Source organism: Tamandua tetradactyla, chromosome 1, assembly GCF_023851605.1.
Source record: "Tamandua tetradactyla isolate mTamTet1 chromosome 1, mTamTet1.pri, whole genome shotgun sequence".
Classification (NCBI taxonomy): Eukaryota; Metazoa; Chordata; class Mammalia; order Pilosa; family Myrmecophagidae; genus Tamandua; species Tamandua tetradactyla.
Genome location: NC_135327.1, coordinates 60,515,080 through 60,541,531, shown reverse-complemented (window position 1 = coordinate 60,541,531; position 26,452 = coordinate 60,515,080). Strand labels below are relative to the sequence as shown.

The window sequence follows — 26,452 nt, the reverse complement described above, 5'->3', positions numbered from 1 at the left end:
CCTCGGCTTCTCAACAAGGAGGCTGCACCATCGAGGTGGCAGGCAGGACACGTCCGGGGAAAGCAGCCCCAGTCCTGGAGCCCAGAGGTCAGCACAGACCCCTCTGCAGCTGTGACCTCAGGATGCTGACGGGCTGCTCTGGACAAGGGGTTGTGGACAAGGCCGTGGTCATGGAGGTGGAGGGAGGGGGCTTTCACTGTGCTGTGCCCCCAGGAAGCAGCTCACTGCAAATGGGCCTGGGCACAGTGGCGTGAGGTCACCCCAGGCCTTCGTCCAGTATAAGAAGAGGAAGTTGGATATGGACGGACGGATGAAGGCAGAGGCACTGTGGTCGGCCCTGTGAGAGCCTTGGCACCCACTCCTGTTGCTGCTGCTGCCCAGATGCACCCCAAACCCAGTCCTTTCTGTCCTCTCTCCCCGACAGTCGCTACAGTGAGGAATGGAGGGCAGGGGCGGCCCCACTGGATGGCCCTCGTGCAGTCACGGCCAGTGGGCACCTGGGGTTGGGCAGCATGGCTCCCCGGCCCTCCTTGCACCCCTGGTTGGGGCAGGGACCGGGGTCCAACCCTGGGGAACTCATGTGGCTGCCTGTTGCCATGAAGCTGTCACAGACCCCCCGTGAGGGTAGGAATTCAGGGCTGTTGGAAAACTGCCCATCCCCCTGTCCAGATGAGGCCATGCCCTCCACACCTCACTCAACCCAGATGACCACGGCTGAGGACCCCCCAGGTGGGGAACGAGGTATCTGTGGACACTGGGGGTCCCTGATGGGCAGGACACTGGGGAGGGGCCAAGGAGGGCACTGGTCACTCCGGGGGGCCTCCTATTCCTTTAGTGAAGAGCCTGCCCAATAGGGCCTACACCAGCCCCAGGCAGGGTATGGGGGGGCAGCTACAGGAAGCCTGGGGAGCGAGGAGACCCCCTCCCCCACATCAACATCAGGAACCCTACAATCCGGGCTCTAAAGACCCAGGCCCACTGATCCACAGTTCAGGGCACCCCTTCATGGGCCTCCTAGCTCCAGACCCCACACCTCAGCCGCACATTCAGGGTTCCCAGGCCCCCCGCACCGCCCACCCCTCAGGTTCGATAATTTACTCTAGCAAAAAGGGCCCATGCAAGGAGGAGCATAGGGGCGTCTGGGGGTCCCCGTAGCGGGGACCAGGCCTAGCGTTGCCTGTGAATGGTCTATGGACGGGGCTTGGGAGACAGGGGAGACACCCATATCACATCCCATATCACATCTGCCTTCAGGCATGGGTCCGAAGACCCTCCCCTGCGGGGGAATGTCAAGGACAGCGAGGCCCCAGGGGCAGGGCAAAGTCCAGGCCTCTTTGGAGGCTCCACTCCTTCCTATGCAAAGGGGGGCCCAGAGTGTAGGGGGAGCCCCAGCCTTCCCCAGGCTGAGCCCCGAGATGCCGGGCACAGGCAGCGGCAGGTGTTGGGGCTGTGCACGTGTGTGTGTACAGGCTTGTGCATGTGGGAGGACATGGGAGGGGGTCCGGCGGAGGCAGGTGTGAGGGGCAAGGTCTCCACAGGTATACGGGGAGGCTGCATCCTGAGCTCAGGGTAAGGGACACCTGTCCAGAACCATGCCCTTCCCTGCTGCCATGGCGGTGTTCTCTGAGGAGTGGGCAGCATGGCCATCTGTTCCCAGCCAATGGGGGCACGGGGCTGTGGGGTGGGAGGAGAGGCGCCCAGGACAGGTGGGCCCAAGGGTGGTCACGTCTGTCCAGGAGGGCTCTGTGGGCAGATGACAGAAGATGACTCGTCCCGAGATGCAGGGTGCTGGGGCGGCTCCTGGGGGTCCTGGGGGTCCCGGGGTCCGCCTGGCCAGCCCAGGCCCCACCCTGCCCTTCATGAGCGTGGGGTAGAGAGACGCCACTGGGCAGAGAGCTGGGGGACACTGGTGCCTCCACCCACCCCATGCCCTGGCACTGGCTGCTAGACGCCATGGCTTTCCACTCACGACAGCCTAGGGCCACAGCGTCCTCCGTCTCCCAAACTGTCCCTCCTTAACAGGACCCTTGGGGCCGATGGAGGCTGCTCGGGCATCACGGTGCTAGGTCAGGGCCAGCAACCCCCAGAGGACAGGACAGGAAGATTGGCTGCAGGGAGCATGGAGCCGCGGTCCCCTCCTGCCCTGGACCATGACCCCAGGAAGACTGGCCGGCCCATGGGCTCCTCAGGGCTCCCGAGGGCTGAGGAAGCCAGCGCCCCAGCAGCTCGGCCACGCCCCCACCACAGTTCTGAGGCCACGGGGGTGGGGGGTGGGGCCCGAGTGGACCGAGTGGAAACACATGTCCTTTAATTAAGACCCGTCACAGCTGAAGGGCACTCACTGAAACACAACCCGGGACACACTCATCCTGCTTTAATTACTCATTAATGAAGTTATTTCAATTAATAGCCACCCCCATCACTGTGTTGGGGGCTTCGGGGGCAGACCGGCCACCAGCTGAGCCATGTGCCTATTCACACCATGCGCCCTACACCGTTCCCTTAGAGCAAACGCCCTTCCGGGCTTTCCCATGGGCAGCCTCTTTTACCCCAGCCCATGTTGGGGGCACAGGCACAGGCACAGCAGAAGGGCCGCCCCTGAGAGCCCCGAGCTCCCCTTTCCCTCTGAGGGGCAGCGACGGGAGTCCACGGAGGGGGTCAGCAGCCAGCCCCAGGCAGTGCCATGGAACCCCGCTTACAAGAAAGGCCTGTAAAGGGTCCCCGGACACGGAGGTGGGGACAGTGGGAGGGCTTGGGGCAGCAGGGTACTCCCCAGGCAGGGGGCAGGGGCTACAGAGAGACTTCCCATGGATGGATGAACAGACGGGTGGGTGGGCAGATGGACAGGGCCTTTTCCTTATGTCCCTCCAGGGCCCATAGTGACATGCCCACAGGGCCTGCCTGGGTGTCTCTACATTTGGGGAGGCTCCAGGTCTTTTCTCATACTGTTATATAATTTCCAACTTTTCCAGAACTATGTGGACACTGTAAGAGTAACTCAGGGACAGGTCCTTGGGGACAGCAGGGTGAAAGGGCCCCTGCTCCCTGCCCCTGTCCTTGCAGTTCACCTCCCCCACACTCAGCTCCCTGCAGGCCCCTCCTTCCATGTCCCCTACTCTGGGGAGATCCACAGGGGCCTGTCTCCTTGGTTCCCTGTCCTTCCGTCTTTCCCTTTCTCCCTACACGCAGCCAGCAGGAGCCACATGAGTCCAAGCACCAGGGGGGTCCCCAGGACTCCCAGGGGCAAAGCAGGCCTGGCCCCAACATACCCTCTCTGTCCTGGAGGTCATGGAACCCCTGCCCAGAAGCGCAGCTTTGGGCCTTGAGAGCCCATGGAGGTCTGGAAGGGCAGTCCTTTCACTGGGCAGTGGGGTCTGGCTCCTGGCTCGGGGAGGCCCGGCCAGAGGGGCTGTCCTTGGTGCTCCCAGGCCAGCCAGCAAAGTGGAAGGACACGGGAGGCCAGGGGCAAGGACATGGGGCCAGGGGATGCGGCAAGTGGGGCCGTGGGACAGCCTCACCAGCATGCCAAGCAGGGATGCAGCCCTATCCAGCGGCACCCTCTGTCAGCCAGCAGGGGAATGACAGCAGCCTCCGTCTCCCAGTGGAGGGTCCTGAAGGAACACATGCACTCACACTCATACACTCACACACAGCACACAATCACACATGCATGTAAATGCACACACAAGCACACTCAAAATCACACACATTGACATGAATGCACATACACACACAAAGCACTCACACACAAGAACACAATCACATACATCCACATGAATGCTCATACGCATGTACACACTCACACAAACATTAATACACGCACAAACACAAGAATGCACAAGCATATCTCACATCCATACAAGCACATACACACGTGCATGAATGCACATACACACTTGCACAAAGTACACACACGTGCATATACACGCATGCACACGAATGCACTCACACAAGCACTTATGCATACATGCAGTCACACATATACATGCAGTCACACACATGCACATGTACTCACATACAAATACACACACATACAGACATGTATATACACATGCACTCATACACTCACACTCACGTGCACACACACACACATAGGCTCATATGCATGCACACACATACTCACACACACACTTTCACATATGCACTGCACACACCCTCACGCACAGTCACTGTGTTTGTTTCCCAAGCAACTGGTGGCTTAAGTGATCGGAATTCACTGGCTCTCAGTGTGAGGCACCCACAAGTCAAGGCTTTCTCCCCAAGACTGGCATCCGGGGGCTACTGAGGGCTCCCCTGGGCTTCGTGTCACCCGGCAATGCGCAGGGCGGCGCTCCTTTCTCCTCTGGGTTCTGGTGACTTCCGTTGTCCCTTCTCATGAGGATTTGGCATTGGGGCTGCCTCGCGCCCATGGCCAGCAGCTGCAGCACCTTCCAAGGCCCTTTTTACAAATGGCTCACACCCTCGGGACCAGGGGCAGGATTTATAGGGGGCAGGATTCGTCCCCAACACTGATGCGCTCACACAGCACTCACACTGACATACACTTCACACACTCTTGCACACGCACATGGCCCCGGGGCGAGGAGTCTTGGTGAGGATGGGGGCGTTGAGCCCCCTGTCCTGCTGGTCCCAGTGTGCCGAGCACCCTCTGTATGCTGAGACTGGGGCCCAGGGCCAACAACCCCAGTGCTCAGGCTCACTGAAACCCGCTGACCATCTGGGAGCACCAACCAGCCTGGCCACCCACCAGGTCAAATAAATCCAACCCTGGGTGGGCCAGGCGCCGGGATCCCGCTGCCCCCCAGGGTCATGTGTGGTCTCAGTTCATACCTCAGACACACCCTTGAGAATCTGCATTCCAACCCTGACCCAGAGGTCCCTGCACAGGGACTTGGAGAGTGGTGGGGGCAGGAGGGGTTCTAAGGACGGCAGGTAGACATTTCTGGGACTCTATGTGCCCTGATCACACCCCTCCATAGCTCCCCGCTGCTCCCAGAACACATCCCACACCCTTCCCCAGCCCCCCTCAACTCCTCACCCCTCTCTGGTTGCCCTGGGCCCTGCAAATGGGTCTCCCCGTGGCTACCCCGTCCCAGGCCTCACTCCCCAACCCCTAGGCTGCCCCTTCCAGCCCTCCCCATGCTGGGCCCTGCCATTCTGTGCCTCCACCCTTCAGAGAGGCTGTCCCAACCCAGCCCTCGTTCTTGTGCTGTCCTCGCCTGGACCAGATCTGGACTGGGTGAGTACTGGTACCCCCAGACTGCCAGGCCCGCGGCACCCCCTGGGGCAGGGGCTGCTGTGGTCAGCACAAGGAGGGGGGGCATGCGAGTGAGGAAGTGAGCGAGTGGGTGAGTAAGCACCCAGCCCGCCCCCCAAGGAGAATTCCACTGACTGCACCAGGACCCCCGGGCTCCGGGATGCGCTGGGCCTCAAGCTCTTGGAGCTGGGCCAAGGGGGTGGGACCATGTGGGCCCAGCAGGCACTGCCCGGAACCCCAGATAATAGACGCCCCGTGGGTCCTGGAAAGGGCTGGACCCCCTGCCACTGTCATCCAGGGGATGGGGCCTTAGAGAGTTGGGGGCAGCACCCAGCAACTCGGGGTGCCTCCTGGCAGGTCCTGTGAGGGGTCAGGGTGGTCCTGGGCCGGGCGCCCAGCACTGCTGCAAGGCCTGGGGCAGAAAGCACATGCCAGGGTGGCCCTGCAGCCCTTCTCTGGGCTCATAGCGCCAGACACCCAGTAGGCCCCAGAGGGACTCCCCTTTTTCAAGCGTGCAAATACTTCAGTTAGCCATGGATTAACAGAATATTTGAAAAAAGTTATTTCTTTTTTCCCCAAAGTTGTCATTTAGATAAGGCTTTGTTGTGACTTTTCACTTTTTTTCACATCTTTTCCTATGTGTACATCTGTGCGTTTCCACGTCACATGAGGCCAACGGCTCAGCTTACAAAGAGGAGGTGGAGGCCGGTCCTGAAAGGGGGGGGTCAACTGGCTGTGGGGCCCCCACAGCTCTGAGAGGAGCCCTTGCCTGCAGGGTTCTACCGCGGGGGTCCCGGGCAGCGCCTACTCAGCAGTGGGTGGATGCAGCACCCAAGGGGAGGGTGGGCGCCTGACAGTGGCTTCTGCGGACCCTTGGCTGCATTCCTAGGATGCGTAGTTGAAGCCACGGCTGGGGGCGCCAAGGCAGGCAAGGCCTCCTAGAACTGGGCTCCATCTGGGGGGTGGGGGCCGCAGAAGCACTGGCGTCCCAAAGGCCCTGCCTGAGCAGGGGCTCACCCCGGAGGCAATGCTAGTCGGCACACACGGCAGCGTCTGGAGACATTTGTGGTTGTCACCCTGGTGCGGGGGAGGCCAGGGACCCTGCTCAACAACCAAGTGCCCAGGACACCCACACCCAAAGAACCTCCCACTCCCAAATGTCTGAGGTGCAGGGCTTGGGAAACCAAGTGCAGAGACCTTGGGGAGCCTGGGGAATCCGTGCCAGGCTCTACGTGGGTCAGTGTGGAAGGCTGGAAGGGAAACTGAGGCTCAGTGGGAGGCCTTTGGCATGGAGGCCAGCACTGGTTGGGGGGTACTTGCACCCCGCCTTCCCCCTATTGGGCTTGTGCGGACCCCCTTCTCCATTCACATGTCTGGGTCAGGAGAGAGTCGGCTGGTGCCCCTAACCCCCAGCCTCCAAGGCCACAGGGTCTGCGCGGGGTAGGGGGGCACTAGAGGTCCTCGTGAGCGGGGCTCAGGTCCACCCTCTGGGCTTGTCCAAAGAGCAGGAAGGTGCATAGCCCCAGACTGCTGACCACAGCCACCAGGTGGAAGAGGGAGGCCCAGGAGCCGGTGGTCTCGATCAGGTAGCCACCCAGGCAGACGCCCACCACTCCTGCACCCAAGAGACAGGGCCTGGTGAGGCAGGTTCGCGATTCCGGGCTGGCTTGACCCTCTCCAGAGGAGCCCCGGGCCCTGGGACTTTCAAGGGCAGAGCCCAGGGGAGATCCTGCCTGGCACCTGAGGAGCAGCCAGGGGCACCAGGGTGTCTAGGGTGGCAACAACTCAGCCGTCCAGCAGCTGGCCAGCTGGCCTGGGTCCCTCTGCACAAGCCCGTGTCTCTCTCAGGGCAGCCAAGGGCAACCGACCCCACCAGGGGCCTGGACTACAGGAGTTGGGGGGATCAGCCCCGGGTCCCTTGCCCACATCTGCAAGTCTTGGTCAAATAGTGGTGAAGCCTGCGGGAAGGCAGCTGGCCTCCACCAGGGCCAGCTTGGGAACTGTGTCCCTCACACTGGCTCATCTCCATCTGGGCTGCTTTCGTGGTGGATGTGGGCTCCCCGGGAACCCACAGGCATGGAGGAGGCCAGCATGGGTCCCTCCTAGCACCCTGGACATAGGTCACCCCCTGGCACCCCAGGCATGGGTCCCCCTCAGGTATCCCGGACTTGGGTCACCCCTGGTATCCCAGGCATAGATCACTCCTGGCATCCCAGGCACATGGCACGTGTCCCCCCCTGGCACCCTGGGCTTGGATCCCCCAGGAGCCCCCAAGAATGGGCGCCTGGTACCCCCAGTGCCAGCTCTTACCTGCCAAGGCCCCAGCTGTATTGGCCACACCTGTGAACAGGCCAGAGTGAGTCCAGACTGGCAAAAGAGGCCCATCTGTGCCCAGACCGCCCCCCGGGTGAGCCCAGGCTGGGCAGCTTCTGCGCAGCTTCCCGGGCTGGGGGTGTTCTCACCAAACAGGAAGCCAGCGCAGGAGGGGGCCAAGTCCTGGATGTTCACAGAAATGCCACTGTGGGGACACGGGAAGCGGTGGCTGGCCGCGGAGCGCCCAAGGACCAGCACCCACATGCACCCCTTGCAGCAGCCGGCGCCAACACAAACAACCCAAGCTGGGCGCTCGCTCGTATGGAAAACCCTGAATGAGACCCCTCTAATTAAATGCCCTCGTTGAGGAGACGGAGGGTGGTGGAAAGGCCCCAGTGAGGGACAGGGGACCCCTGTGCACCGCGCTTCCACGGGGGACTGCAACACAGCAGGTGGGAGGAGCCAGTTCTGCCCTGCCACCCAGTCCCACCTGTGGTTGAAGGTCTGCAGTCCGATGGAGGCAGACGCGAAGACCATGGACTGGCAGAAGCTTGAGGTATGGCCCAGACACAGAGCGAACACGCCAGAAAGGCCGAGCCCCATGACCTGCAGGAGGGCAAGGCAAAGCCTGCTGCGGGGACACTGGGGCCCCACCCTGGCGCCCTGAGCGAGGGGCCCCTCCTCCTGACACGAGGGCACCCTCCTCAGCGGCCTGAGAGAGGCCCCGGGCACAGAGTGGACTCAGGCAGACAGTGGTGCTCGAGGCCTGAGGGCGTGGGCCAGCCTTGGGAAGGCTCAGGCCAGCCCAGGCCGGTGTCCTCCTCTCAGGGAGGCCTCACTTCTGCCCGGTCCCAGAAACTGGTGACTTGGGACTCACACGCCACAGGCCCCAGGAGGCGCTGCTCCTACCTGCATGAACTTGCGCACGACGATGGTTCTGTAACCTGGGGGTGGGCAAACAAGGAGGGGCTCCCTTAGCCACCAGCGATGTGGTGGGAAGGGGCCGGTGCTCACCCAGCTTCAGGGTGAGGCATGGGGATGGACCCCAGAACTCAGGTAGGTTTCCTGGGCCATGGTGAAAGCGTATGCACATGTGTGTGCAAGCATGTACATGCATGTCCGCAGGATGTGGGGTGTGGGGAGGTTCGGATGTGTGCTCTGGGCATGGGCCGGGAAAGGGACGCTCAGACAATGCATACACAGCCACGCCAATGTGCATGCTTGGCCGCTGCAGATGCTCCATTTGCCCCAGTGAGCATGTCTTGCTTTTGGAATCAGGGAAACGCTAATTCTTCCAGATGGAGTGTCAGCGTGCACATTGAGTGTGAGAGCGTGTGCGAGTCTGCAAGGTGTTGCGAGGACAGTGTTCCCAGAGGTCAGCGGACATGGCCCCACCCCCACTCTCCCACCACCGGGGGCTCCGCCCACTGCAGGCTTGAAGCAAAATGAGACAAAGACAGGGCTCCCTGGAAGGTCAAAGGGCAAACACCTATGCCTGGGACCCCACACAAGGTCTTGCCTCCCCGCAGAGGGTCCACAGCCCCAGCCAGCACGGGATCTTACCCCACACTAAGGTTGGGGGGGGTGCCATCTGTGCTGGATTGAAACTGTTATGTACCCCAGAAAAGACATGTTCCTCAATCCTGATTCAATATTACGGGGCGGGATCTTTTTGATTAAGTTGTTTCCATGGATATGTGACCCACCCAATTGTGGACGGGACCTTTGATTAGGTGGTTTCCATGGAGATGTCTCCACCCATTCAAGGTGGGTTATAATCCACTTACAGGAGCCCTTTAAGAGGGAACCATTTTGGAAAGAGCTCAGAGCCAACCCACACTGTAGAGATGCAGAAATAAAACACCCCTGGGAAAGCTGTTTGAAACCAGAAGCTAAAGGACCAGCAGATACCAGCCACGTGCCTTCCCAGCTGACACAGGTGTTCCAGACCCATCAGCCTTCGGCCTTCCTAGAGTCAAGGTATATTTTCCCTGGATGCCTTAGCTTGGACATCTCTATGGCCTTAGATCTACAAACTCCTAGCTCAATAAATCCCTTAATAAAAGCCAACCCATTTCTGGCATATTTCATTCTGGCAGCTTGGCAAACTAAAACTCCATCTGAGCTACAACCAGCGCCGGGCTCCACGGCCCCTTGATGGGTCTCTCCTGAACCCTTCAAAAGTCAGGCATACCGAGGGCTTGGCTCAGGGCCCCCTGCCACCCCCAGTTCTCACCCTGGTTGATGAGGTGGTCAGAGAAGAATCCACTGAGCACACTGGCAGGAATTGCCACCAGCCAGGGGACCACGTTGAAGACCCAACCCTGCGGGGACAGCACAGCCTAAGAGAGGCCAACCCCACACACTGCCCCAGCCCAAACACAGGGTCCAGGCTATGCCTTCTACCCCCAGACCTGCCCCAAGTCCCTGCAAATATGAAGCTCTGGAGGCCAGTTCAGAGCAAGGGCAGGTGCCCCATAGTGAGCTGTGTCCACCAGCAGGCGACTCCATATCACAGCTCCTGCCCCAGCCCACCTCAGGGACAGCCATTGACAGGCCGGATGCCAGGCCCCAGGGTAGGGCTCTATGGGGACTGAGGGTGGGGGTCTGTGCAGGCTGAGGTTGGGGCTCCGTGGGGGCTGACGGTGGGAGTCTTTGGGGCGGTGAGGGTGGGGGTCCCCCAGGGCTCTGCCAGGACTCTGTGGGGCTGAGGGGGCTCTGCGGGCAGCATAGGCCTCCCTTCCCCACAGGTTCCCAGGACGGGCAACCCACCTTGGAGCTGGGGAAGGTCTCCTGGAAGAAAGTGGGCAGCCAGGACAGGAGGATGAAGAAGGAGCAGGCGGAAGAAAGCTGGGAGAAGACGACAGCCCTGTGGGAGGGCGTGGCCGGGTCTTCAGCGGCCGGGGGCCCAGGGGGGCTCAGCGAGGAGGACCCCTGTGTGCAGTCCGCAGACTCAAAACCCCCACCGTCACTGTCCCCATGTGTCCCAGCTGACAGCACCGGTCCCCACTCACCAGACTGAGGCCTTCCGGAAGAGCTGTCTCCAGGGAACCTTCCTGTGTCTGGACATGGGCAGGCCTTGAGCCAGGACGCTCAGGGCCATTAGCAGTGCTGAAGGAGCAGAGTGATGGCCACTCAGGCCAGGGCCCAGGGCACATAGTGCTGGGGCCAGCCTCATGGGGTCCCTGACTCGGGTTCCCTGAAAACCCAGTTCCAAAGGTGTGGTCCAGCCAGTGTTCCCTACAGCCCTTCCAGAGCTGGGGGTGCTGGACCTGGACCCCGCCCAGCCCCCTTCCTGCAGGCACAGACTGCTTCTGCTGCCAGGGTCCCGGGTGTCTGCTCATCTCAAATGGAACTTTGTGGATGGAATTTTGTGGCTCTACTGGGCAAGTTCGGCACTCTGGCATCTTTTCCTAAGGCTCTAGGCTAGAGGATTGTTGCCACAGCAAAACCTCCCAGGCCTGCCGAGATGAGGCTGCTATGCAGAGGTTCAAGGGCTACTATGGGGGTGGGGGGAGGGTGCCTGTGGCAGGCCCTGCCCCCCTGGACCCACCCTGCACCTTGACAGCCCCCCACCCCCCTTACCTTTCTCATTCAGCAGGTACATGTACACATAGTAGGCCCAGAGCAATGTGAGGCCGCCGGAGAAGTAGAAGACGCTCTGCCAGCCGTAGCGGTCCAGGAGCAGAGAGCCCACGCCCCCCGTCAGCAGCGTGCTGGAGGCACAGGGAGAGTCTATGGCCTTGGGCCACATGTCCTCCCGGGATGCACCTACAGGACGTGGCTTGGGGAGGGGGAGCGTTGAGCGGCACTCTGAGAGCGTCTGTCACTGCTGGACACAGTTGTGGGAAAGGAGGCCCAGGGCTGCCTCTTTGGACACTGCAGGACAGGGACTTGCAGCACACACGTGACCTGGCGCAGGGCAGGCTGCTGTGGGACCTGCCTTGTTTTGCTTTTCTTGCTTCCAGACCTTCAGATCTGGAAGCAATGGCCTACAGTCGTGGGGGCAGGGTGGTGGTGGTGGTAGGGTGTCCTTCAAACTACACAAGGCAGCGAACATGCAGAAAATGGTGACCAGGGACATGCTGAAGTGAACTTTAGGATCATGCGTTATAGAGCTCAAAATTCCAAAACGAGCTTAAACACAAAAGCACAGCCGGCCCACCTGCAGCCCCCCACTCAGATGTCCCTGTGGCTCCCAGTATCCCAGGTGCACCCTTGGGGGGCACACCCTCAGGGGCACCTATCCCACCTGGCCACCCGGCTGCCCAGCTCCCTCCTCAGGCCTCTGTGCAGGACAGGGGTTGAGGGGCAAAGGTTTCTGTGTTGCAGGCATGCGTCAAGCCCCATAGACAGGCAATAGCCCCCAGCACCTGCAGCCCACCCCGCCCTGTCCAGCTCAGTGTCCGCAGACCCCACAGAGGCCAGGAGCAGGAAGGCGAGAGGCACAGCACCCCTGGCTCTCCGGTCAGCACCCCATGTGTCCAGAGCCTGAGTCATAGCCGGCAGCACGGGAAAGGCAGTAGGAGGCACAGAGAGAAAGCTCTTCTCAGACCTTGGGTAGCAGCGGGTGCCTCCCAAGCCCCAGCCAGGTGGTCAGAGCCCACAGTGTGCCCTGGACGGTGGCAGCCCCTGCCCGTGGCCGCAACTCACCCAAACTGGGAGCCAGCCCCCACGGTGCTATAGGTGAAGGCTCGCTCGCCCTCCCGGACCTTCTGCGACAGCAGGCTGGTCAGGGCCGGGAAGTAGACTCCTGGAACCAATGGAGAATGTGAGGCTGGGAGCAGGCTTAGGGCCCAGTGAGGGTCAACCAGAAAGGGCCATAACCCAGGATGACAAGGAGAATGATCCGTGTCTGTCCTGAACTTGGAAGACCCATTTGTTGTTTATGCTCCCTTAGCCTAAAGGGGCGAGCAGGGCCGGGCGTTAAGCGCTGCATGGGAAGGAACGGGCTCCACCTGGGGGGACACTGGCTGAGGCGCGATGGCCAGAAGGAGCTGCAAGAAGGACACCACCCTAAGCAGGGTCTCCTGCCCCCACCACAGGGGCTCAAGGTGGGGCTCCATGGCCCTCACTCACATGCCCATGCACACACACATAGACACAACATGTACACACGTGGCACACATGAACACACATGTGCATGTGTACACACATGCACACATACAAACGTGTGCGTGCACATGTGGTCAAGCAATACACATATGAACACACATGCAAACTCACACACAAACACGTGCACATGAACACCCAAGCATATGAATACACATGAACACACACCTACCAACCAACACACCAGGACTCTATGTCTCCCTTGCACTGACACACACATGCACACACACAATACACTTCACATATATAACACAGCACACTCACATATCAGCTTCCTGGCTGTGTTCCCCTGAGCCTTTGCACTGCTACATGCATTACGGTCACACGGAAACACACACAACGCACACATGTATGTGCACACACACGCATATGCAGATATATGCAAATTTTTCCCTGGGCAGCTCTGTCTCTGTCTGTTTTGTGCACCAAGAGTCTCATAGAATTTCTTTCGGACACAGGGTTCTATAGCAGCTTCAGAAAGGTTACAACCCACATGGACTGAGCATGTCCTGGGCCTCAATGAGTTGGACACCAGGCAGCTGGCAGCCAGGAACCATGTCTCTTCCATTCTAGAGGGTTCTAAAGCTTCTGCCTGAAGGGGCTGTGTGAGCACATCCACCTGGGGCTGCAGCATCCACTGAGTTGCCTAGAATCATCACGGCCATACTTGTCCCTCTTCACTGCAGGTTCACTATCTACAGGGCGTTGTCTGCGCTCTACATCATTATTACCATACGTTATAGCCACACATGCAGAAATGTTTGCCAGATTGAGTCATTTTTCATCACAGGTTGTTTATTAGCATGATAATGTCTTTGCTCAAGATAAACTCTGCAGTCCCAGGAGGCTGAGAGACTGATTTTAGGAACTTAAAAAGGAGGGGTAGGAGGACAGGGCTTCTCTTGGGGAGTGGGGTGCTGACCAGGGGAGGTCTCCATGGGCCCCTCTCTGGGCCACAGGCCATAGAACAGTGTTGTTTGGGTGTGCGAGCCACCAAGGCGACGGAGAAGGCACTCGGAGGGTATGCAAGCGGGCCCTGGCATGCACAAGGTTGCCTCGGGGAAGGGGTTCCAACCGAGTACATCTCCTCCTTTTTCATGAGAGCTGGTTTCTACTTTTCCACAATCACTAGATACACACATATATATATATTTTTGGGGGGGGTGCATTGTCCAGGAATCAAACCTGGGTCTCCCGCATGAAAGGCAGGCATTCTAACCACTGAACTACCCATGCACCTGATATTTTTTTGTAATTATAAGAAATACCAGTGTTTTTTAACCAAAGCTGAGACAAAAGTCCCCCTGTCTGTGTCTGGCCATCCAGAGGCAGCTCGCAGTGGGGAAGTGCTGGAGACGGGGCAATGGCCAGTTTTTACTTTGTTTTGCTTTAGAATTTTCTGTCTAAAACTTCTACAGTGCATGTCCATTGCTTTCATAAAGAGGCACAAGTGAGTAAGCGCCTATAGGTTAAAAGAAACCTTCTTTGAGTTCTATATCCTGAAGCCGTGGTGGCTACACGACCCTCACGTGACATAATTGCACAGAGCTGTGCACACTCACTCACACCTCTTACACACACCTCACATTCACACCTCACACACCATTCATGCTTTCACACACTCACACCATTATCTCGCACATAGTCATACACTCATAGAACCCACCGCCTGACCTGCAGCTGGCTCTGGGTGCAGCCCAGAAGCAGAAAGAGCAGCAGGAAGATGTGAGAGGCTGCAGGGAAGTCAGGGGCCAGGGTGAGTGGGGCACTGGGGCGGCCAAGTGGGTACTAGGGTTGGGCCGGGCCTCCTTGTAGGTCAGACACTAACATTGGGAACCACTGCAGGCTAGTCCAGGGGACTCCATCCTCCTGACAACACAAAGCTGCCCGAGTGCCCATCTGAGCATGGAGTGACACAGATGCATTGGAAGCAGTGACCTTGGTGGCCATGTGCCATTCCCCAAGCCAGCACGTCCATGACACAGCAGGTTCCAGGAGGTAAGTCACTTACAGGCTCACCTGGCCCCCTACACCCCTCCAGAGGCTAAGGGACACGCAGACATACCCCACACACACTGCAGGTGCAGGTATATACACATGCTCAGGGACATACACACACATGTACACCTGCACACATATGTCCACTGCAGTAACAGGTGTGCACATATACACATGCACATGTACATATTCACATGCATGCACATACATGTGGGAGCCCATGTGCACATAAGCCCACTTGCAGTGAATACATGCACACACATGCACGCAAAATCTGGCACCAGAGGGAAGTGTGAGCAGCTGAGGGAAGCTGCCCGAAGCCCTTACCTTGGAGCAGGCCTGTGAGGACCCGTGAGATAGTCATGAAGAGCAAGTGGGCACTGCCCAGGTGGGAGAGCAGCGGGGTGGCGGCCGTGATGAAGCCCCAGGCAGAGGCCGACAGCAGGATGACCTTCTCACCCCCAATCCTGGGGGAGTGACAAGGGGGGTGCTATGGAGGCCAGGCTGGTAGGCCTCAAGGGCAAGACCAGAGGATCCAGGGGGTCTGCACCAGCCCTCCCCTCCAAGGTGGGTGCTCCCAGTGCTCTATGGGGAAGGCGCTGAGAGGTGAAAGAGCAGGATTGGGCCAGGTCTCTGTCCATCTGGGTTTCCAGAACCCCTGGGGCTGTCTCACCTAGCACCACGATGCTGGGTGGCAGGGCTGTTGGCACCCGAAGGCACTGTAGGCACAACTCTTCAGCCTTTCTGCCCACAAGGGCCTCTCCTGTGCAGCCCCAGGGCTCCCTTTGGGCAGGGCCTCTCCCCAAAGTTATTTACCAACAGTCCCCTGGGAGCCACTTCCTCCTGTTCTGCATCCTCTCTGCCCCCATTCTCCACCCCCTCCCCATCCCCATTCTCCCCACTCCCATCCCCCATTTTCCCCATTCTCCATTTTCCCCATCCCCATTCCCCATCCTCCCCATCCTCCTCCACCCCCACTCCCTGACCCACCCAGAGACCCCCCAGGGAAGCCTCTCCCAGAGCCTGGGCAGTAGGAGAGGTGAGTGGGGGCATTACCTATCCCCGAGGTGACCACCCAGGACCTGAGTCAGGCAGTAGCCCCAGAAGAAGCTGCTCAGCACGATGCCTGCCTCCTGCTTGCTCCAGCCGAAGTCCTGGCTCATGGCAACAGCGCAGATGGGCATGCTGACACGCGCACAGTACAGCAGGCAGGTGCCCAGCAGCAGCGTCCCTGTCCATGCGTGGCACTCGGGCCTGGGGGTGGGAGGGGCCGGTCAGTGCCCAGCCTCTTGGCAGGCAGCCAGGCTCAGGCGGGACATGTTCATGGTGGCTCCCGGAAGGGCCACTGACACCCTAAATGGCCATGCCGTGCAAACAGCCAAGGGTCTGGGACAGCCTAGAGGTCCGTTGGGGGGTGGGGCAGCAGGACAGGCAAACAAACCTCAGCACCCGAGACACAGCCAGAGGGACCCAGAGCTGCCACTAGGACCCAGAGCCAAGCTCAGCCCGAGAGCGTCCTGGGCCCACCATCTCATGACCCCTGGACCAGGAGCTGACAGCCAGAAACCCACTGTGGCGGACAGTGAGGGGCAGCAAAGGGGCCTACGAGGGAGGATGGCCAGTCCATCTGGAAGTGGCTGCCCTGGTCCAGGCATGGGCTGTGCCTTTACCCGCTCCTCGGCCCCAGCGCACACTCGCTGTTCGCATCGTCCTTCCTTTCTTCCTTCATTCATTCACAAACACTGCTGAGGGCTGGCTGGGAGCAGACCCTGGGGGCAGAGGCAGCCCAAACCCTCTCCCCAACCAAACAGCCCCATGGGTCAGGCTGCCCCGGGAGTGCAGTGTGAGGGGCCTGTGGCTGAGCATGGAGGGTGCGAGCGGGTGGGGAGGGGAGGAGTCCCCAGGGCGTGATGCAGCACCTGTGGCCCTAGCATATGGGTATCAGCAAGATGCCCAGATTTCTGTGTTGTCTTGGCAGGTGCCCCAGAGGTGTGGGAGCCCTTTCCCCAGGAGCAGGTGGGGCAGAGAGGAGAGGCTGGTCCAGCCGGGGGCTCAGGTGACAGCCATAGGGTGGAGAACACCCGGATCCCAGGCCCAGCCATGAGCAGGGCTGCAGGGGTGAGAGGCCAGGACATGCGGGCCAAGGGGTATCCTGGTTTTCACTGGTGAGTTTGTCTTGTAAATGAGACACTTGCTCAGCCACCCCTAGGGTCACCCCGTCTCACTGAGGAAACTTTCGGAGAGAGGCGTCCACCCCCACCTGCCAGGCTCCCCCAGCCCATGGCCTGGGACAGAGAAAGGTGCGAAGGGAACCAGGGGCCTGTGAGTATGGATGGGATGTCTAGGTGGGGGCCAGGAGTTGAGGGGCGGTGCGGGAGGATGGCACTCTCACAATTAGCAAAAAACAAACCGCTCTAGACCAAGTGCACAGGAAAAGGGGCAAGAACTGAGCCTCAAGCTCGCGGGGGGCAGGTGGAGGAAGGAGGCTCCCTGCAGGGCAGCTGGCACGTGGCCGCACAGGGGGTCTGCAGTAGGGAAGGTGGAGGGGTGCCCCTTATGACCTCATGACCTCCCTATGAGGGAGGGGGATGTCTTAGGAGGGGGGTCCGCGAGAAGCCTGCACCCCCACCTCAGGGTGGCCCCTGTGTCCACCCTCTCCACGGCCCCAACTGCCCAGGGCAGGAACAGATTAAAGGGGGGCAGGGGATGCCAGGCCCTCGTGAGCAAGTGAGGAGGGAGGAAGAAGGAGGCTGGAGGGTGGGGGGGACGAGTGGGAGGGGAGGGCTTTGGAAACACAAAGGTCAAGGATGACAGGCCAGGGCCCGGGTGGACAAACCTTAAGTTCTCTCAAGAAAGCAACAGGGTTCGTGGCCAGGAAAGCAAAGCCTGGCAATGATGGGGTGGGGGTGGGGGACTCAAGGAGTGCTTTCAGAGAGCAGGGCAGAGGGCAGGTGATACCCTGGATAGGGGTACCCCTCCTGGGAGGGGCTGGGCTAGGAGATGCGGGGGTCCTGGGGTGTTGGCCAGTCCTCAGGGAGGGTACATGCTGCCCAGGGGCTGGGCTGTGGGGACCCTGATGGAGAGGCCTCTGTCCTAGCACGTCACGGGCAGAGACAAGCTAAGTTGGACGTGCCCCGTGAACCGTGGCTGTGCCCCGATCCGGGCCCTTCTGTCACGTGCCTGGAGGCATGGGGTGGAAGGTGGGCTGCAGCCCCACCCTTCGGCTTGCAGGTCCCCAGCCTCATGGGGGCCCCAGGCACTGGGGTGGGAAACACTGCTGGGGCCCAGGGGGAAGGCCCCACGGCCCATCCCTGCCTGTCCCTAGGCTGACAATGGGCAGGCCTCCCACAGATCTTGGAGACACAGGCTCTGGGCCTGACTGGAGAGGGGCGGCCAGGCCAAGGCCAGCTAACCAGTCTCTGCTCCTGCTGACTGGCTAGAAAAGGAAATGGCATCGCCCAAAAAACTTCTTTACCCACTCTGTGGCATGCTCAGTGCCTGTCAGCTCTCCCAGGGAGCTCTGGTACCCCCAAGGCTACTGCTCCCTGTAGAGGCCCCCAGGGGCCCCCACAAGAGGCACCTTGTGCTCAGTGCCGGTCAGCTCTTCCAGGGAGCTCTGGTACCCCCAAAGCTGCTGCTCCCCACAGAGGCCCCCAGAGAGAGGCACTTTGTCACACAGCCCACAATTCAGAAAAGTGAGATGTGCCAGCGGCACTGGGCAGAAAGCTACAATGTGAGAGTCCCCACTGGCCCGTCCTGGGAGGGGGTGGTGAGAGGGGCTGCTCTGGGGGGGGGGGGGGAAGCCACCACCGTCCCATAAAGGGCTCAGCAGAGCATGGGAGTCGGCAGGTGGCACTTCTCAGGATCCCATGTACACTAAATACCTGCACCCACGGCGAGGCAGATCCCATGCAGATCAGCTGAGCTGTCAAGACCCGAGGTGGCTGCCCTGCTGGGAGGGAAGGTGCCCGAGGGGACGACTGCAAAGCACTCCATGTTGACTGAGAGCACTTTGGGGAGTGTGCCCCGTAAACCCCGCACCCTGACAGGCCGCACCCATGAGAGGCGCAGCCGGGCAGACACCCCTCCATAAAGGAGAGCAAACGTGGAGGAGCAGGTGGCCAGTAGGAGGAAGTGAGAGGAGAGGCAGGCCCGCCCCCTGCCACCTCCCCCCACCCCCATGGCCTAGCTGGCACAGCCGGAAGTGCAGCCCTCCACCCTCTAATGGGTACCCTCTAATGGCAGGGAACCCCGCCAGGGTTTGGTTAGGGTTTTGTGTTGTCTCTGCACCTCCCCCCCTGCATGTGCTTTTCCCAGGGGCTTCTTGGCCTCGGAAGGCTTCTTTGACCTGCAGCTTCTCTCCCCATCTTCCCTCCAGCTCTGCCTGTATCTGGCTCCTGAAATCAGATGGGACCAACCCTTATCACCTTCAGGAAAACAGGCCCCCTCCCTGACACCATGCCTGCAGGCGGCGCGCTCCCTGGCCCCTGCATGGTGTGGGAGAAAGGGGATCCCAGGGCTACTGGCTGGCGGGGGCTCCCAGGGAAGGCGGCATTGTCTGCAGGGGGAGGGCCCTCAGCCCCAGGACCAGAACAAGAGCCAAGCCCTGGGTTGGGGACAGGGGTCTCCTGGGGTCAGTGGCCCCTTCCAGGCCTCTCCCCCGCTGGCCCATTGTGAGCTGCCACCACCCCACCCAACCGCACCCCTTTTCTGGTGGTCTCCAGCAGCCCCAACACGGGGCAGTGGAAACCACCACCAATGGACATGGTGGTGGTCCGTGACCTGCCCAGCTTGACCCTCCGACAGGCCCACAGGGCAGGGAGGGATGAGGTCCCTGTCATCGGTGCTGGTATATGGCCTTTAGCTGCAGGGCTGCCTCCTGACCAGCACCCTCTGCTTCTGTTGGGGGGCCATAAGGTATAGGGTGACTGGCAGGGCTCCTTAGCCCCCATAAAGGGGCAGTCTCGGGACACAGTGAAGCCTGTGAGGGTTCCTGACCTCAGAACCACTACTCAGGACAGTGCCAGGCTTCAAGGATGCCCGTCTTCTGAGAAGGGCTCAGTGCTCAGGACTCCTCCCAGGGCTCGGGACTGGGAAGGAAGGAAGGTCCCACCAGCAGTTTTGGGTACCTGTCTCCTCCTTCCTCCCCGCCCCCAGGCAGAGTGCAGGGGAACCCCTTCGCAGGACCTTGCCGGGCCAGCGGGGCCATCCCGGAGACCGGCACCTCCTGTAGGGACACTCGCCAGCTCCAACCTGGCAGCCCCCTGCCCTTGCTCGCCAACCCCTACCTTGACCATTGGGCGTCTTGGGCCGTGTCCCTGCGGGCCTCGTCCGGGGGCGGCTGCATCGGGCGCGGCGGCAGCACTGTCTGACAAGGCGGGGTGTCCCGGGGGCCGGTGCGTGCTTCCCCGCGGGCGCTAGCCCTGCCCGCCCCGGGCCGCCTCCGCCCAAGTCCACGTGTCAGTCCCAGCAGAGCTTCCGTCCGGCGCTCCCAGGACGCGACGCCCCCGGACTGCCACCGCGGCGGGCGGGGTTGCACCACCCAGGTCCCCGCCCCTGGTGCCTCCTCTCTGCCGGGAGCGTCCCTCCTGCGCCTCCGAATCGGCGCCCGCGCCCACCCGCCGCACACAGCCAACGCCCCCACAAACGACTCCTGCGCCTGGCGGCAGCGCAGAACTCACCACAACCCACGAGCCCAAGGCGGATCCTGGGAGGCCACCGCAGCCAACGTCCTGGCCCCTCTCACAGCAGGTCCGCGGCCGGCGGGGCCTCCAGCAGCACACAGGCCAGGCAGCGGCGGGAACCCTGGCACACACCTCCCAGCAGCACAACCGCGGCTGCAGCTGTAGCCTACCTGTGAAACGGGGGATCCGGGACCCTACCTCCGACGGTTCTAACCACAGACCAAATGAGTCAGGGTTAAAGCCTGACCCTGTGCCAAGCTGCAGGAGGGTGCCAGGGGAGCCACTTCTCAATAGGGGTGCCCAGCCCCGCCCCTAGCCAAGGCGGCTGAGGGACTGGGGTGATTCAGCCGCTGGTCAGTGTCACTCACCAGGCCCCATGAGGCCTGAGCCCAATCATTCAAAGGTGTTCTGGCATCCATCCCCACCAGGCCTGTGCTGGGGGGCCCTGAGCCCACATCCTTTCCCTCAGGTGCACCACATCCCACTTGAAGAAACCCTCTCAGAGCCAGCGTCGCAGCATCAGTATGCGCGTTGCAGCACCATGGCAAGGACACAGCTGGCATGGGAGAGTGCTACCAGTGCTAGCCAGCTGACGTGGGGCCCCATCTCACCCTGCAGCCTCACTGAGTCCTCACATGGGGGGCTGCAGCAGCCTCACACCCCTGTTCTCTTCATTCTGACCACTTCAACCCATCCTCCATGCAGAAGCTGGGGGTCTACCCAAACACCAGTCGGCCACATCCCAACACACTAGAATCCTTCCAGAGGCTTCTCACTGTACGTAGAACAAAACCAAAACTCGCTCTCTATGCTGGGACACCTGCCTTCCCACACCCCCACAGCCTGCTCTGTGCAACAGCCAAATCCACCCCAGGGACTTTGCACTTTCTGCTCCTGATCTCTTTATTTGGTTAGCCTGAACAACAGCTCCTTGGAGGCTTTCCCAGACATCCTGTCTGAGGTAGGTCCCCCACACCTTGGTCCCACTTGAGCCCTATTTACCCCCAGGGCATAGTCTTGTGTTCAATGCTTACTTCTTCCCAACTGCACTGAATGCCTTCTAAGCAGGAGTCTCCCTGGGCTCTTCTCCAGAGAATGCAGCACCGGGATGGTGCCTGCACGGAGAGGCACTACACACACACACCCATGTGCCGTGCCAGGGCCCACCCACATCTGCTGTTCAGTACACAAAGTTGGGGGCTTAGTCCCCACTGTCCTCACCCAAAGCCAAGAAAAGTTTGGAAGTGGTTATTGCTATCAAGCGTATCCTCTCCTCCAGACAAACAGCTTCAAGTCCAAAGGCCTGGAGGTGACGTCAAGGATAGAGGGGGGCCAGCGTCAAGGGAGGGCAAGAGGCGAGAGCAAAGCAGTGGGGCCAGGGCAGATGCTGCTAACTCCAGAGCCCAGGTCAGGGTCACTAGTCTCACAAGCCCCCCCGATTGTTGGGGGACAACTTAAGGTGGCCAGGGCAGAGGCAAGAATGCGGCTGCTGCAGTAATCCAGGCTGCCAGAGGCAAAGAGCCTCTGACCAGGGACCAGGGTAGAAGCAGCAGGGCTGAGAGGAGTTTAGACCTGCAGAGTGTGGAGGAGAGCCTTGAGGAGAAGCTAGTAGGCTTAGTGGATCCTGAGAGGGAGAGGGGTTTGAGGAACAGCAGGAAGTGGCTATTTGTACACTGTTCCTATGAGGTCAGAGCCAGCAGCAGGCAGGAGGGAGGCTTGGATGGCAGCAATAGCTGCCAGGTGAGGGGTCATGCCCTGAGGGGTCAGTAGTGGCCCAGTATGTGGGGAAAGAATTAGATGGTTTAACACCTGGGGATTCAGGAGTAGGACTGGCCTCGGGCCAGTCTCTGTCACAGTCAGACATCCACAACTCTTTGCTCCTGGTGCTTGTTTTCACCTTCTCGTTTGGATTCGGCCTGGCTAATGGGAGATCCTTTATCTGAAGCACTGCTGCAGAGACAAGCTATTAAGATATTTTTAAAGCTCATTCAGGTCTTCCTGCTTACAGTGTGGCCCTTGTGCCTTAGCCTCCATTCCAGGGCCCTCCAAGAAGAGGGGGTATCAAGAGACCTGGGCTGCTGCAACTCTCCATAAGACAACTCAAAACCTGGGCCAAGGCTTCCCCCCTGCACCCCCATTTTCATCCTGGGTCCTTTCCAACCAACACGGGCAGTTCTGAAGATGAATATCCATGTGAATGGGACTGACAAGCCACATCATTCTCCACTGTGACTGCCAAGTAACTCTAAGAAGTGAGACCACAGCATTGCACAGTTTGCAAGAACTGACTGGTGGGGTTGGAGCAGCCACTTCAGGCTAACATAGCCTGGAAGAGTACAAAGGACTGAGGACTGGGTAAAAGTCCACTAGAAAGCCAGGAAAACAAACTTTGAGACTACATTGAATAGGTTTAGTGAAATATAAGATTCTGTATATGGAATTCTTCAAAATTCTGCAATACTTTGCTCTTGAATTATTTGAATCGTATAAGTATCTAACAAGCTACTGGACCTTTCCACTTTACACTAAGAAACAGCAGCACCAAGAGATCAAGTCCTTGCCAGTCACAAACCCGTGGCCAAGCAGGGAGCCGTTCTCCATCCCTTGCCCCAGGTAGTGCTGGCCACAGGTCTCACCGCCTCCAGATGACCACCCACCTCCCCCCTACTCCTCAGTGACACTGGGCCAGACCTCCAGCTCCAGCCTGTGAACTTCCCATCTTCTTCACTTTAAAAATCCAGTTGGGAAAATTGTTGCTTGAGACACAGGGACCTGTAGCAAGAGAACCCTGGTGTGCACGAGCAGAGCCTGTGATGGGACTCCAGACACCTCAAGGGCTTCTCTGGCCCTAGACTCACACAGCCCATCTCAACGCATGCCTGCCTGAGCTCAGACAGCACACTTGGGATGGCCGAAAACAACTGCATCCTCACAGTGGCGTTTCTGGCCTCACACCAAAACTGTGTAATGAGAATGGCACTTGACACTCAGTGACGACAGCAAAAAGGAGGGCTTGGACCATGGCTTGCATTTTAAAAACGCACCAGCTTCAAAACACTGACATGGACAAAATCATTTGTTCTTCTTTCTTTGAGAGCAGGGTGTAACCCAGTCTGCAGGCCACACCTGATGGTCAGCCTAACCTTCCAGCTAGATTTCGGACCACCACACTCCAGGGAGACAGTCTACACACACTGAGGTTAGAGTCCTGCTTCCCCTTCCCATCCCCTCCGCAGGCAGGGATGTTATAAGGAGCACAAAACATACAGCTCACACCCCTAGCCTCTGTACGGAAGTACACTTTCATGTTGACTTCACCTGAGTGTGTGGCCTTGGCCTATTTCCCAGGGGTGTTCATCAGCACCCTGAAAAGGAAGAACAGCTCAGGATGCGCCACCGTGGAGCACAGGCTAACATGATTGTCTGCCTCAGCTGGTAAAGCCAAAGGGCCCCTCGGCCTGGGATTCTATTTTGATATTAAAATCACAAGCAAAGAAGGCAAGACCACCTCAATGGCCTTCCAGGCAGGTCACATGAGCAGGGACCCATGGCCCTGCTGGGTGCCTCAGACTGTTGCGCCCAGACTCAGATCCAAACATTCAAGTTCCCGGGCTCCCTCACTGGTTCCGTGGATGCGGGGGTGGGGTGTCACTGAAAGCCAGAAGCTGTACTTGCCATCACAGGGACCACCAAAGTGCCTCCTGTAAGCCTGAGACAAATATGAGAGGAAGGGGCCCCCAGAATCAAGGCTACCACAGTGTCCCTGCCGAGTAAGGGAGATGTGTTGGGAAAGGCTCACCTTCTTTAAACTAAAGCAAATCAGCCCAGTCTGTGCCCCAGAATGCCCACTGCTCAGTCCCAAACTCTCAGCAGCAAGCATGCTGTCAAGGCTCCATCTCACCGTGAGGCAGCCAGAAGCCTTTGCAAAGCATTCTGCAAGTAACATCCCCCACAAAGGGGGACCAATCCCACGGCTAAACCTGCAGTTCCCTCCAGCTCTAGCAGCCATTAAGGCTGGGGATGGGTCTTGGGTCTAGTCTTAGTATTCCCTCAGTTTTTTTCTAAGTTTGAAATTTTCATAAGAAAAAGTAAAAAAAATTAGTTTATTCTAATTCAACTAAAAAAAATTCAAAGCACAGTTTAAATAGTTCTGACTTACTTCCTTCACAAAAAAGAATCTCCATTTATGAAACATTAAGTGCCCCACTCTAGAAAGATAGATTTCAAAAGTAAACACACATGCACACAAAGACAGGGTACAATTCCAAACTACAGTAGAGTATGTTCAGAGTGGAGACAGATCAAAACCACAGCATTGAAGTTAGGTGAAACAAAAGGTTCCTTCTCCCCTTTAAATCCCAATGTATCAATTTTCCATAAAATGTGTTAATGAAGCATTTAATTCTTTGCTCTTATTAAAATATCTTTAGAGAATGGGGAAAAAAAAGAGCTTTCAGATGACCAATCTGAGAAAACAGGAAAACTTTTACTATCAAATTAACAGTAGAGGGCGGGCCACGGTGGCTCAGTAGGCAAGAATGCTTGCCTGTCATGCCAGAGGACCTGGGTTCGATTCCCGGTGCCTGCCCATGTTAAAAAAAAAAAAAAATTAGCAGTAGACAGCAAAAGTGACCTATTCTGTATTTTTCAAAAGCTATGGGGAGTGTGGGCACGGACCCCCTCCCCGGGATGGAGAAGAATTAGACATAAATGTGCACAAAAGTACTACAGCAGGTTCTACATTTACACAGGATTTAAAATACCTCATGTTAACAATACAATTGCCTATAAATCTAAAAAATACGTATTTCTGAAACAAACAGCCATTGTCAAAAATGACACATGGCACAGCAGGGCAGCAACACCAAAGGCTGATGGGAACCACGGCCTCGCCACGTGCTGTCAACTGTGCACAACAGCCTGTTCTGGCTCAAGCATTGAAGTGAACTGCGGGCTCCATGCAAGGGCACCTGGCCTTTGGCCTTCTGCTCAGAGACTTGACAGTAACAACCGGAAGGGGTCATGTTCCATCTGCATGAAGACTCTACAGGCTGACAAATCCCCCACAGGGCCGCCACTCTTGCACACAAATAGTACACAGGCAGAAGGAACTAAAGACACGGTGCCTTGGACTCAAAATATCTACAAGTTTTCAGATCATGTCCCCTTCAGTTAGGTATGAGAGGACAACTGGACAACAAGACCACTCCTCTTGCTTCTCAGAGGCCAGTAGCATTTTGTATACATATGTGCTTAGGAATGTCCTTCTTTAGCCGCCAGCCTGTACAGTAAATTCTTTTGTCTCAAATATTAGTCTCAATAATTTTTGCCTTTTCTAAAACCCAGACCTTAATTAAAAAGATAAAAACTTATTCATTCTCATTTGCTTTGCAATAATCTCTATGCTTCGGAACACTTCCAAATTAGGGGTTACTTCTCAAACAACTTCATGATATCAGAAACATAGAGTACAAAATATTCTCAAATTTTATTTATTTCAAGGCACTTTCAACAAGAAAGTGTAGAAAGAAGAAATAAACTCCCTCTGTAAAACAGCTCAATTTTAATAAACACAACAGTGAGATCCAAATATGAGACAAAAGCAGAAAAATCAAATTATACTGTAACTTTATCACAAAATGACTTCACTTTTAGCTTCTTGCAGGGAAAAAAATACTAAAATGGTGGCAAATAGGGAAAGTAAACAAAGTCACTACATTGAAAGGCAATTTGTAGTCTATGAACAGATCATAGAAAAGGTAACTATATTCTCTTAAGCAAGGAAAACAAGAATAGCATCAGAATTTTTAGTTTCACCAACATTTAGCTCACATTGGTTTTTAGCATTAGCTTGGACTGGTGAATAAAATATCACTTAACATTTCAAGCACATGACAAACCCCGTCCCAACCCGAGAGTTCACGGGTGACCCTGTGTGCGAACCTTTCTGTTACTACACATCTCACGGGCTCTAGTATTAATATGTCAAATTGATATATTAATTATGCATGTAAATGATCTTATATACATTAATTAAAAATGACGAGGAATATGCTGAACTATCTGGTGTTTTTAAAAAAATGTACAC

The 26,452-nt window shown here is 58.0% G+C and overlaps 1 protein-coding gene across 3 annotated transcripts; it reads right to left on the bottom strand.

Moving 5' to 3' along the window:
- Nucleotides 1-5,806: 5,806 nt before the first annotated feature.
- SLC17A9 (solute carrier family 17 member 9) lies at nucleotides 5,807-20,278 on the bottom strand. 3 transcript variants are annotated; one of them, XM_077117419.1, is made up of 13 exons: nucleotides 19,969-20,276; nucleotides 15,737-15,934; nucleotides 15,008-15,147; nucleotides 12,224-12,323; nucleotides 11,156-11,286; nucleotides 10,585-10,681; nucleotides 10,343-10,439; nucleotides 9,807-9,894; nucleotides 8,480-8,514; nucleotides 8,061-8,176; nucleotides 7,720-7,775; nucleotides 7,568-7,597; nucleotides 5,807-6,872 (listed from the first exon to the last, which is right to left on the bottom strand). In XM_077117419.1, exons 1-13 carry the CDS (start codon nucleotides 20,025-20,027, stop codon nucleotides 6,709-6,711), a joined length of 1,311 nt encoding a protein of 436 aa, XP_076973534.1. In that variant the 5' UTR covers nucleotides 20,028-20,276; the 3' UTR covers nucleotides 5,807-6,708. The 3 variants fall into 3 exon arrangements, 2 of the variants coding, with proteins under 2 accessions (XP_076973534.1, XP_076973544.1); XM_077117429.1 differs by lacking the exon at nucleotides 19,969-20,276 and adding an exon at nucleotides 18,565-18,868; XR_013158042.1 differs by having other exon boundaries at nucleotides 6,777-6,872; nucleotides 8,448-8,514; nucleotides 19,969-20,278.
- Nucleotides 20,279-26,452: the final 6,174 nt, after the last annotated feature.

Excerpts from the sequence above, each read along its gene's own strand:
- SLC17A9 (XM_077117419.1), bottom strand. The coding sequence starts at position 20,027 with ATGCAGCCGCCCCCGGACGAGGCCCGCAGGGACACGGCCCAAGACGCC. Across the intron at positions 8,177-8,479 it reads TCGTGCGCAAGTTCATGCAG|GTCATGGGGCTCGGCCTTTC; the intron begins GTAGGAGCAGCG and ends GCCCTCCTGCAG. Across the intron at positions 7,776-8,060 it reads CTGCAGACCTTCAACCACAG|TGGCATTTCTGTGAACATCC; the intron begins GTGGGACTGGGT and ends GTGTCCCCACAG.